The sequence below is a fragment of the Ictalurus punctatus genome, chromosome 4 (genome assembly GCF_001660625.3).
Source record: "Ictalurus punctatus breed USDA103 chromosome 4, Coco_2.0, whole genome shotgun sequence".
NCBI lineage: Eukaryota > Metazoa > Chordata > Actinopteri > Siluriformes > Ictaluridae > Ictalurus > Ictalurus punctatus.
The window spans coordinates 23,560,127-23,573,655 of NC_071284.1; the positions used below are offsets into that span (position 1 = coordinate 23,560,127).

A 13,529-nucleotide genomic window follows, 5' to 3' on the forward strand; every position below is an offset into this window, starting at 1 on the left:
GGATGTACATACATTCAAGCTGAAAACCAGCATTTGAGCCCGTATTTACTTTCCACTCCAGTATATTGTGGTAGACAGCTAAAATAATAACATTGAACATAAAGTTCTCATGGATTACATTATTAAACAGTACTTAAATGGAAAAAGCTATAGAGCCATAGCAAAAACAGTATAATTGCTTCAATACAATGTTCAATTCAGTTCAGTGTATTGCCCAAGGATACTTCAGCATGTGGAGACACATGGGCCAGGAATCGAACCACCAACCCTACAATTAGCGGACAACCTGCGCTACCACCTGAGCCACAGCTGACCTGGTCAGATTAAGGTAAGCAGTCGTTTGAAAAGACTTGCAGGACAACCTGAAAGCAGTAGGAACAGCAGTTACATGGAGAATAATAAACTGCATTGCAATCATCTCCATTCCTACACCTCATGCAAAAATCTTCTGCTAAAAAATAAGCATAGAGATGTGTGACTAAAAGTATTTACAGAAATCAGAACTTTTTCGGAACAATACGCCAGTGAGCCATAACATTAAAACCACCTGCCTAATATTATGAAGGTCCCCTTTGTACTGCAAAACAGCTCTGAGCCATCAAGGCATGGACTCCACAAGACCTTTGAAGGTGTACTGTGGTATCTGGCACCAAGATGTGCAGCAGATCCTTTAAGTGTTGTAAGTTGCGAGGTGGGGCCTCCATGGCTCAGACTGGTTTGACCAATGCTCAATCGGATTGAGATCTGGTGAATTTGGAGGCCAAGTCAACACCTTGAACTCTTAGTCATGTTCCTCAAACTATTCCTGAACTATTTTTGCAGTGTGGCAGGACACATCCTGCTGAAAGATGCCACTGCCATTAGGGACCACCATTCCCACAAAGGGGTGTACTTGATCTGCAATAATGTTTAGGTAGATGGTACTTGTCAAAGTAAAATCCACATGAATGCCAGGATCCAAGGTTTCCCAGAGCAGCACTCATCTCATTATGTTTGGAGAAAGAAGGGTTGTGAGTTCGATACCATGAAAACCATCAGTACATCATTGAAAAGATGTACATATTAGAGGAGAATTTATCTCATCAGCCAAAAAACTAAATCTGGAGAGAAGATTGACATTTCAAAAAGATAATGACCTAGACATACACAATGTACATTACAGCAGTTATGCAGTTATAGACAGTGGTTCCTTTACAAGAATCTGTTTTTTTCTCTCTCTCTCTATTGAAGTTTCAGCTTATGTTACGTTACTGAGAAACTGCAAACACAAAGTCCTCTGTCCTGAATATCGAAGACTGTATATATTTTAAGTAACATTTATTTTTTTAAGTCATTCATTATTTATTTTATATTATGTAGAGTGGCATCCATAAATGCCCGTGAGAATGAACTGTTTTTATAGAAATGATAACATGTAACCAGTGCAATAATATAATGATCTGAATTATGTATTATTTTAATTATTGTCAGCACTACTGTCAGAGCTATACAGTTACAAAAAAAATTAAACACCTTCTGACCAATCAGCTTTGAGAAGTTAACATTCTGACCAATCAGATTTGAGAGCAATGCAGTATAATTGTGAATAATCTATGGTTTTCTAAATCATATGTATGTTAAATGTACAGTATATTCATTTTGGAACATGTTTATGTTCATTAGAGAAAACAAAAAGCAAATAAACCTTCATCGTGGGAAAAACAATTGAGTATTGAGTGACTTTAAAATTGAGCTGAACTGAACATAGCAATTTGAACATGGTCAGAATTAGAGATTTCTTTATAGCAAAGCGCTTTTGGCATTTATGATTGACAGCACAGGTCAGAAGAGACAAGGCCATTCTCCTCCATTTTAACACCACAGACTTATTTATTTATAGATTATGTGTGTGTTGGGCCTAACTGACAGCTTTATTCTTCCAGCCTTCACTTTTATTTCTGTTCACTAAAACTGTTAGTTTGTTGTTCTATATGGCAACATTGTAGATTATGAACACACACACACTTTTTAGGCCTTAGGTCTTGATCTGATGTATTGATTTGCTTTGGGGGTGACGCAAGCAAAAAGCGCAACTACAGTGTCCAGCGTGTGTTAAACTCCAGAACACATGGATCATATTTCTGCTCTCAAGTCAGCTGGCATACCCACAAATGGCTCCACATGAGCCAAGAGGCGGTCTCGCCTGCAGAGCTCCTGCCAGAGGTCAACAAAGCAACCTCAGCTCCAGAGCCCCAGTTGGAAGTCAACATGGCGACCTCCTCCCCAGAGCTCCAGCATGAGACCCATGATGTGGTCTCATCTCCAGAGCTCCAGCAGGTCAAGTTCCTGTCTGAGGTCGACGAGACAGTCTCCCAAGTCACGTTCCTGTCTGAGGTCAACGAGATGGCCTCCCTAGCCACGTTCCTGTCTGACGGCGACGAGATGACCTCCCAAGCAAGGTTCCTGTTCGAGGGCAACAGCACTACCTCCCATACCATGTTCCTGCCTAAGGTCGACGTCATGACCAACCAAGTTCTGCTCATACCTGAGTCTGCTGAAACAGACAACCAAGTTCCGCCTGCAGAGTCAACGAAGAACGACTCTCAGCCTCCCCATCCAGCTGAGGGCGCTGCTCAGCCTCCATGTTCAGCCGAGGACATTGCTCCGCCTCCCATTGTGGCCAAGAACTTCACTTTGTTTTCCTGTTCCGCTAAGGATTTCGCCCAGCCATCTGACCCCAGTGAGCCAGTTGCCAACCCACTGCCTGCTTGCTGCCTGAATGAGCCACGTCCGCTTCCTGGATCCTCTGGGAAAGGATCACATCATAGACAATGCCTGCCTCAGGTCCTTGTACATGGTGTTCACATTTTGCCCAGAGGGCCCATGTATTGTCATTGGATGTTTCCCTTATGTGTCATCATTAGTCTCAGCTGTTTTGTGTTCACCATTGATTGTTATTTAAACCCTTCGTGTGTCTATGTTTGTTGTGAAGTATTACGTGAGTGTGCTCAGAATACAAAGCCTTTGTTCCTCATTTCTGTGCCATAGTTTTGATCCTGTTCTCTTCCTCATTATTTGATTCTAGTCTAGCCTCGTTTATGCCCATTTGCAGATTGCCTGACCCACTACCAGTGATGCATGGTCTACTCCAGACTATTAATGTAATTTTGAAACTGGAGAAATCATAAGTTGCATTTTCAGTTGAATTTGGGGAAACCACTATCATTGTGTTGAACTATTTCACTTGCTTTTGTTTGATTTGTTCATCGCAAACAGCTGAAAGTCTGTAAATTTTGACAATAAATTTGATTTGCAATGTGGGTGGAATAATTTTGATTGCAACTATATCTACACATCCCAACTTTTCCTCTAAGCACCCCCTTTGAATGTACTGTAACAACAAAATGGAGGGGGAAAAAGAATACAACTTTCCACCTGAGTTTGAGTTACCATAGCCTCTCTCTACCATAACCTTGATCACCGTCCACCATAGCCTTCCTTACCATCCACCACTGCCTTCCTCCCCATCCACCACTATCTTCCTCAACATCCACTATAAGCCTTCCTCGCTCTCCACCATAGCCTTCCTCACTCTCCACCACAGCTTTCCTTACCGACCACCATAGCCTTTCTCACCATCCACCATAGCCTTCTTTACTAACCACCATAGATTTTCCTCACATTCCACCATAGCCTTCCTCACCATCCACCATAGCCTTCTTTACCATCCACCATAGCCTTCTTTACTAACTACCATAGCCTTTCTCACAGTCCACCATAGCCTTCCTTACCGTCCACCATAGCATTCCTCGCTGTCCACCACAACTTTCCTTACCAACCACCATAGCCTTTCTCACCATCCACCATAGCCTTCCTCACCATCCACCATAGCCTTCCTTACTGACCACCATAGCATTACTTGCTATCCACCATGGCCTTCCTTACCGTCCACCATAGCCTTCCTCACCATCCACCATAGCCTTCTTTACCATCCACCATAGCCTTCCTTACCATCCACCATAGCATTCCTCGCTGTCCACCATGGCCTTCCTTACCGTCCACCATAGCATTCCTCGCTGTCCAATATAACCTTCCTCTGATGTTAAAATACATACATATTTAGAATGTATCATCCGTCTGTTGTCTTTTATTTTTTACTTTGTATAACTAGGTTATATATGTTTCATGATAATTAAGGTAGTGTGTTACAGATCCTGGCACTAGTACATTTTTGCATGGAGAGAAATGTTCCTCAAACCAAGTCTGGACTCAGGAACTTTTTATGAACACACACATGCACAAGACCTACCACAGAGAGTCTGATCACCTTTTCACCCTCAAACATCTAACTGCTGACGCCTGCGTAACAAATGACCATCTAATATTAACTAAGTGTCTGACATTGTCTCTGTGCAGAAGAACCTGCACATGTCCTTTCCATTGACGGCAAAAGCATGTCTGTCCACACACAGAGAGAGAGAGAGAGAGAGAGAGAGAGAGACTTTGTGTCCAAAAAAGGTTGTGGGTTTTATGAAGGTGTGTGTATAAATACTGAGAGCAGGTGAGCACATTGTCCACTATCTAAAGGGAGCGAAAAAGTCTCTTCTTCTCCTCTACTAAGTGAGTCTGTTATTCATTTACTTTCACTTTTTTTCATTATTCATTTATATATCTTCTAGCTTTTTTGGTCTTTCTTTGGTTTTTAATTTTATTTAGTTCTCTTTTTAATCAATTTGTAAAAAATGTAAGTTAAGAACCACGTAAAACACTATGTAATAAAACTCCTTTTTTGACTACATAGTCATATTAGCTCTTCTACTAAAATTAAATGGTACTTCAAATGTCCAAAATACCAAAAAAAATTTTTTTAATTTAAATTGGCACATTCAGTGGTACATATTTGTGAAGGGATCTATTAGATGTACTATTCACATAACTTCATTTTTATTTTGTTTTCTTTCTTTCTTTCATGTGTGTAGGTCCTCAGCTGTGTGAGAGAAGATGTGTGATGAGGAAGAAACCACTGCACTGGTGTGTGATAATGGTTCTGGACTGGTTAAAGCTGGATTTGCTGGTGATGATGCTCCCAGAGCCGTTTTCCCCTCCATTGTTGGCAGGCCTCGCCATCAGGTTATTGAGTTTTACAAAGCAGATCTTCAGTAATGTTCCATTGGGGTCTTTCTAATTAAACATGATTGTTAGGAGTGTATTGGTTACAGTTGCAAACTTCTTCTTTTATTCTCTCTCAGTGATGAATAACAGATTGTTGGACGATATGTGTTTCAGGGTGTGATGGTGGGTATGGGTCAGAAGGACAGCTATGTAGGTGATGAAGCTCAAAGCAAAAGAGGCATTCTGACCCTCAAATATCCCATTGAGCATGGCATCATCACCAACTGGGATGACATGGAGAAGGTAACACTGGAATTTTTTTATCTGCTTGTATACAGTGGGATCAAATGTCAAGTTTGCAGTATCACACTAAATCACACTGTGATTTAGCAACACACTAAAGCACATTGTACAGAACAAATATTTCCAAGCATTCTCCATTTTATTGCTCAACTTTCTTGCATTGACTTACATTTCCACCCACTGTGAGGCCTGGCTGGGGTTTGATTACTTTTAGTAGCTTTGCTAGTATCACTCTGGCATGACAGTTATATGGTTCTGAGCAACAACTGAACAGTGACATTCTAGCATGTACACTATACAGTTTGTCCAATGTCCATTGTATGTCATGGGCTACCTTGACCTGGCTATTAAATATACTTACCCTGCTGAATTTAGCGTTCAGCACGTCAGTGGGGTCCAAAAGTCTGAGGGCATTAGTGAAAATGTTTTCTGTTTGGCATTCTTTTAAATTTTACACAAAGATTTACATTATAAATGATATTATCAGCAATAACTTGAGTGAAAAGTAGAATCTTTGAAATAATTACATGAATTTCAGAGTTTCTTAGTATTTGTCCCCTTTTTGCATTAATGACAGTGAGCACTCAAGCTGACACAGACTCCATAAGTCTGTGTAAAACCTTATGATCCATGTCAGATCAAATCCATTAGCCTGTCGTATGAACATGTGCTTTGGTTGGGATAAGACTCATGACTCTCTCTCTCTCTCTCTCTCTCTCTCTCTCTCTCTCTCTCTCTCTCTCTCTCTCTCTCTCTCTCTATATATATATATATATATATATATATATATATATATATATATATATATATATATATATATATATATATATTCAAGCAAATTTGTGATATTGACCATATTATATGTGTGTGTATATATATATATATATATATATATATATATATATATATATATATATATATATATATATATATATATATATATAGATAGATAGATAGATAGATAGATAGATAGATAGATAGATAGATATACCCCACTGTATATTTGGCCACAATCTAAACACCCATCACATTTTTACATGTGGGTTGGATTGTTTTTTGTTTTTTTTCTTTCTCAGATTTGGCATCACACTTTTTACAATGAGCTGCGAGTGGCTCCTGAGGAGCATCCAGTCCTACTCACTGAAGCTCCTCTCAACCCCAAAGCCAACAGAGAGAAGATGACACAGGTAAGTGTCATCTATCTATCTCTCTGTCTGTCGGTCTATCTGTCTGCCAATCTGTTTATTTATTTACCTATAGAAAGAGGTGTGGTGTGATGCATTACCACCTGAAGTTAATCATTTTCCTACAACAGCACGTCCAGAAATGTGCCCACACTAACCATTTAAAAATATATATTAAAGAACAACATGCCATACTTTTTTATTTTTTCCATTTATAGATATATTTATTATTGTGGAGCTTCTGAGAAACAAGTTCCTGTTAACACTTAAGTCATACCAGCTATAAACAGTCATTCCACCCCATTCTTTAAAAGTTATTAAAACAAAAGGAATGCAGCTTGTTACCAGGAAACCACAAAATGCAATGTTCTTTGTCCCTGAAGACTTGCCCATGGTGGAAAACTTGACTGACACTGGAGACTCCTTCCAAAAATGCTGAATAAATGTCTCCTTACAGAAAACTTCACCGTATCAATGAGTATTCATTGTTCTTTGTTAAAAAAGAAAATGTTTTTAATGTGTTTATTATTAGAAATAGATTATGTGGAATGCCCGCCATACCTGGGAATTAGCCATGACTATAGCAATGATAATGCATTAAAAAGAGCATATTAATTCTGTGATTTGCCTAAGCAAATGATTAACAAACCATTTTAAATGTAAGGGTATGGCTTCCAATTTGAAATGTAACTCATGTCAATAATAACGGAAAAGGAAGAAAGTATTACAGAAATTAACCGAGCTCATCTCTGTGCTGCTACACATCAGCAAACAAACATAATGCAGACTAACATTATGTTAAATGTGATCAGTGTTGTAATGCCCACTGTTTTCTCATCTGTGTGTAGATCATGTTTGAGACCTTTAATGTCCCTGCCATGTATGTGGCCATTCAGGCTGTGCTGTCACTATATGCATCCGGCCGTACCACTGGTGAGAAAACACATTCACGCACACACTAGACTACATTTACATTTAAATTTAAGGCATTTGGCAGACACCCTTTTACAGAGTGACTTACATTTATCTCATTTATACAACTGAGCATTTGAGGGTTAAGGGCCTTGCGCAAGGGCCCAGCAGTGGCATCTTGGCAGTGCTAAGATTTAAACTCACAACCTTCTGATTAGTAAGTCCAGTGTCTTAACCACTGAGCTACCACTGACAAAAGACTAGACTTTTAATATTACATTGCAGTTTACTGAGACATGCAGTCACTTATTGAATCTCTGTGTGTGTGTGTGTGTGTGTGTGTGTGTGTGTGTGTGTGTGCGCTCGAGATCCTATTAATATGGGGTGTGTGAGTGTGTGTGTGTGTGTGTGTAGTGAGGAAACAGGAAAGCACATGCATGTCCTGATTTTGTCAAATTACAGGCATCCATGGACCAACAAAGGCACAGATTAAGCTATATGTAATCATCCAAATGCAAACCTGATGGTTTATCATGAATTACTGTTTTTAATGACGCAATACAGTAAACAGCATGTTAAAGAGCTTTGCTCTTTACATATAGATAATGTTAGAGAAATAACATTAACATTAGCTAAGTAGGTAGCAGAATAATGTTAGCATAGTGGAACGTTTAGGCTTATGATCAGCTTAGCTATCGGTGGAAAACTATGCTATCTTAAATTCAGTAATGATGAGTTTTGCGACAGATGAATCGAATTAACTTCCTCCCTTTGTTGACCCATGGATAGCATCATGCATCAAACTTTTAATATGACATTACGGAGTTTCTTTTCTTTAAAAAAAATCCTTTCAGTTACGTTGTGTGTGTGTGTGTATATGTAGGTATCGTGTTGGACGCCGGTGATGGTGTGACCCACAATGTGCCAGTGTATGAGGGTTACGCTCTTCCTCATGCGATCATGAGGCTGGATTTGGCTGGTCGAGATCTGACTGATTATCTGATGAAGATTCTTACTGAGAGAGGTTACAGCTTCGTCACTACAGGTGATCATGATTTCCTACCAACTGTTGTTACAGAAACACTTTCAAACAGTTGTTTTTGTGTGTGTGTATGCAACATTTTGAAATAGAGGTCATCATCCTTGTCATGTGCCTAAAAGAATTTTAATCCCACTGCATGTTCATCAACAGGTGGTTGGTGTGTGTGTGTGTGTGTCTGTGTCTGTGTGTGTGTGTGTGTGTGTGTGTGTGTTCAGAGGTCTGGAATGAATATACAAATGGAATGTAAAGTTCACTGAGTGCTTCCATGTTTAAAGAAGATGACATTAACCCTTAAAAGGTTGTGATCATGTCTTTCATATTGCTGAATAATTTATGAATTATTTGGTGTAAAGACTTACGTTCAGCAGATTTCTGTCACTTAACGGTTAAAAATCATTACACAGCAGTGTAATGATTCAGTCAGTGAGAGAAACAGCTAGAACAGTTTAAAGTGAACGCTTTAAAAGGATCAGAGAGTTTATCACAGCAGGGTTAAAACACCACTCATTAAATCCACTCATTCCAGGCCAGGTTTCAAGCTTGCCATCTCACACTCGAAAATCGCATTCCTTGTAATGTTATAATTAATTAATACCAGTAATGTTAATGGAATAGCTGTGTCAGATTTCCTTATATGGGTATATATGAACATACTGATATATTGTCACCTCTGTAAATAACACAGTCATTGGAAGTATTCTAACACTGCATGTAAGCATGCTACAGAGGCATAATGGCACATTGTTGCCACACACATGTCTATTTACAGTAATTGTGTGTGTGTGTGTGTGTGTGTGTGTGTGTGTGTGTGTGTGTGTGTGTGTGTGTGTGTGTGTGTGTGTGTGCAAATCTTGTATATTTTTATGTCTTATATATTTATACAGTATGTTTTTGTATAATTTGTACACAGAATGGGCTTTTAATATTTGAAAGTCTCTGTAATATTACTAATCAAAGACTGTTTGTTGCTTTTTGCATGTTTTTATGATTTTTTATTTTTTATCTAAATGTATTCTTCTTCCTCAGCTGAGCGTGAGATAGTGAGGGACATTAAGGAAAAGCTGTGCTATGTTGCTCTGGACTTTGAGAATGAGATGGCCACTGCTGCTTCTTCTTCTTCTCTGGAAAAATCATATGAGCTCCCTGACGGTCAGGTCATCACCATCGGCAATGAGCGTTTCCGCTGCCCAGAGACTCTCTTCCAGCCTTCTTTCATTGGTCAGTTCAATTTTTATGTCTTTGTTCTGTTGGCTCAGCCATAAACCAGTCACATAATAATAAAAGTATAGAGGTGCTAGAAGTTGTTAGGAATGTGTTGACTGAGTTCAAACTAAATGTATGGCACCACTTTTTCCTTCAGGTATGGAGTCAGCTGGTATCCATGAAACTACATATAACGGCATAATGAAGTGTGACATTGACATCCGAAAAGACCTTTATGCCAATAATGTGCTGTCTGGAGGCACCACCATGTACCCGGGTATTGGAGACAGGATGCAGAAAGAGATCACTGCTTTGGCTCCCAGCACCATGAAGATCAAGGTAATGTTCCCTTAATAATTGACATAAATATTATGTACATCAGGATCTTTCCTTCAAATATTGTCATATATTTTTTTGCCATATAGTCCACCTACATTGATGAATTGTTAGTGCCCTTTAACTTGCCTGAATGGATGAATTCCATTGAACAAATGGAATTTCAATAAGCTGTCCCCTAATTTTACTTAACTTACACATTTATTTATTTAGCATTCATTTTAAGGCAGCAGTAACTTTATTTTTAAATGAAACAACTGCTATTAAAACAGTAAAATGTTGTGTTTATACTGCATATACAGTGCCCTCCACTAATATTGGCACCCTTGGTAAATATGAACAAAGAAGGCTAAGAAAAATTGTCTTTATTGTTTAACGTTTTGATCTTTTGTTAAAAAAGTTCACAAAAATACTCTGCTCTCATGGATATCAAACAATTACAAACTCAACACAGGTTTATCTTTGTTAAATATAGGTGTGAAACCATTTTTGGCACCCTTTTAGTGAATACTTTGTGCTACCTCCCTTTGCTAAGATAACAGCTCTGGGTCTTCTCCCATAATGCCTGATGAGGTTGGAGAATACATGGCAAGGGATCTGAGACCGTTCCTCCATACAGAATCTCTCCAGATCCTTCACATTTCAAGGTCCACACTGGTGGACTCTCCTCTTCAGTTCACCCCACAGGTTTTTCTATGGGTTTCAAGTCAGGGATGGGATGGCCATGGCAGGACCTTGATATTGTGGTCAATAAACCATTTTTGTGTTGATTTTGATGTATGTTTTGGATCACTCTCCTACTGGATGATTCAACCATGGCCTGTTTTAAGCTTTCTGGCAGAGGCAGTCAGGTTTTCATTTAAAATCTGTTGATATTTGATAGAGTCCATGGTGCCATGTATCCTAACAAAATGTCCAGGTCCTCTGGCAGAAAAACAGCCCCAAAACTTTAAAGAGCCACCAACATATTTAACCGTGGGCATGAGGTACTTTTCCATATGGCTACCTCTCTGTGTGCCAAAACCACCTCTGGTGTTTATTGTCAAAAAGCTATATTTTGGATTCATCTGACCATAGAACCCGATCCCATTTGAAGTTCCAGTAGTGCCTGGCAAACTGAAGATGCTCGAGTTTGTTTGTGGATGAGAGTAGAGTCTTTTTTTCTTGAAACCCTTCCAAACAACCTGTGGTGATGTAGGTGACTTCGGATTGTTGTTTTGGAGACTTTCTGACCCCAAGATACAAATAACTTTGCAATTCTCCAGCTGTGATCCTTGGAGATTTTTTGGCCACTCAAACCATCCTCTTCACAGTGTGTTGAGACAATATAGACACACATCCAAGTCCAGGTTGATTCATAACATTTCCAGTTGACTGGAACTTCTTAATTATTGCCCTGATGGTGGAAATGGGCATTTTCAATACTTGTGCTATTTTCTTAGCCACTTCCCATTTTGTGAAGCTCAACAACCTTTTGCCGCCCATCACAACTATATTCCTTAGTCTTAACCATTGTTATGAATGATTAAGGGAATTTGGCCTATGTGTTACCTCATATTTATACCCCTGTGAAACAGGATGTCATGGTTGGACCATTTCTGTTCCTAGTCACCCAGGTGTACTAAAAAATTTAAAATATCAATGGGATATTTTAAAAAAATATATTAAAAAAAAAAATATTTTTCTCATATGAATTCATAGGGGTGCCAATAATTGCTGCACACCTATATTTAACAAAGATTTTTTTTTTATAAACCTGTGTTGTGTTTGCAATTGTTTGATATCAATTGGAGCAGAGTACGTTTATGAATATTTTTAACAAAAGATCAAAAGGTTAAACAATAAAGAAAATTTTTCACAGCCTTCTATGCTCATATTTACCAACGGTTCCAATATTAGTGGAGAGCATTGTAACCATCCTGGAAAACCCCAAATAACAATTGAACTGAAAACATCACAGATCTCAGGTCGTGTAGGCTGATGTTCAGTTACCTAAATAAATAGAATCATTGCATTCATAGACATGAATGCATAGTCATTCATAGACATTCATAGATATTCATAGATATTCAAGTGCAATGCTGACTTTACATTTGGCCAAATTCTATTAGAAGGTGCTGCTCTCTCTGAGGCAAGCAATTCTCTAAATGCTGTCTGTGTAGGCAGACTGCTACAAAATTACAGAGTTCAGATATATAACCAATTACCAGTTTTCTGTACTCATACTTTGGTATGATAGATTAGTGCTACAAGCATAGACTCAAGCATAGAAGGGGAAGCTACACGCAAACATTACATAATGTTCTTCCACTTGCTTCTTGGTGTAACAGATTTATTCTAGATCTCCAGATTTACCCCAAATCCAGAATGATATCTACTACACCTTTAATCAGTCTGTTTATTTCCCTGACATATATTATATCATTGCACTATGTCTCATCTTAAAATATGTGGATTAAATCTTGTTTTAATATGGCTATGAAGGTTTTTGGTTACTTTGAAATGAGTCAAACTCTCTCTCTCTCTCTCTCTCTCTCTCTCTCTCTCTCTCTCTCTCTCTCTCTCTCTCTCTCTCACATATGTAGATGATTGCTCCTCCTGAGCGTAAATACTCAGTCTGGATCGGTGGCTCCATCTTGGCTTCTCTGTCCACATTCCAACAGATGTGGATCAGCAAGGATGAGTATGAAGAGGCTGGACCTTCCATTGTCCACAGAAAGTGCTTCTAAACACACTCTGAGGCACTTCCACGCATGCACACAATTCACTCATACCTCAGCTCACACCCTCATGAGGATTTGTGAATACACTGTCAGTAGTGTGGTTCCAGGCTCCTATTTTTACACAAATTTGACATTTTGCTGAATTTTTAAAAGAGCGCTTAATTATTGTGAAACTTTTGGATTATAGCACCCCTTTTAATATCCAGTTTCAGCAGAGCACTGATTAAGTCTGTAACTCAGAACATGATTGTGTTTACGTTCATGTTTTATTTTGATTTTAATTCAATGGCAATAAATTTTGGTACAAACCCACATTAATTGTTTTTGCTATTTTTTGTATTGGTAAAATGAAGAAAAATAATATTCTGTCTCAGTTGTTTAACTGGATTCTCTTTGTCTACTTTTAGGACTTGTGTAAAATCTCATGATGTTTTAGGTCATATTTATACAGATATATAGAAAATTCTAAAGGTTTCACAAACTTTCAAGCCCTACTGTATTCATGCATTGTGTCCACAGTTATGGAAAATGAAGATTCGATGTTTTGTGCATTCTGTGATGCTTTTCTGCTCACCACAGTTGTATAGAGCGATTATATGAGTACATATTACATCCTTCTTGGCGGCCTGAACCAATCTGGCCATTTTCCTCTGACCTCCCTTATCAACAAGGTGTTTTCACCTACAGGACTGTCACTCACTCAAAGTTTTTGGTTTTTCGCACCATTCTGTCTAA

The 13,529-nt window shown here is 38.7% G+C and overlaps 1 protein-coding gene across 1 annotated transcript; it reads left to right on the plus strand.

Moving 5' to 3' along the window:
- Positions 1-4,446: 4,446 nt before the first annotated feature.
- LOC108264857 (actin, alpha cardiac muscle 1) lies at positions 4,447-13,106 on the plus strand. Its single transcript, XM_017466793.3, has 9 exons — positions 4,447-4,599; positions 4,959-5,109; positions 5,266-5,394; positions 6,471-6,581; positions 7,427-7,511; positions 8,374-8,535; positions 9,559-9,750; positions 9,893-10,074; positions 12,657-13,106. The coding sequence occupies exons 2-9, from the start codon at positions 4,981-4,983 to the stop codon at positions 12,798-12,800; spliced, it is 1,134 nt and encodes a 377-aa protein (XP_017322282.1). The 5' UTR covers positions 4,447-4,599; positions 4,959-4,980; the 3' UTR covers positions 12,801-13,106.
- Positions 13,107-13,529: the final 423 nt, after the last annotated feature.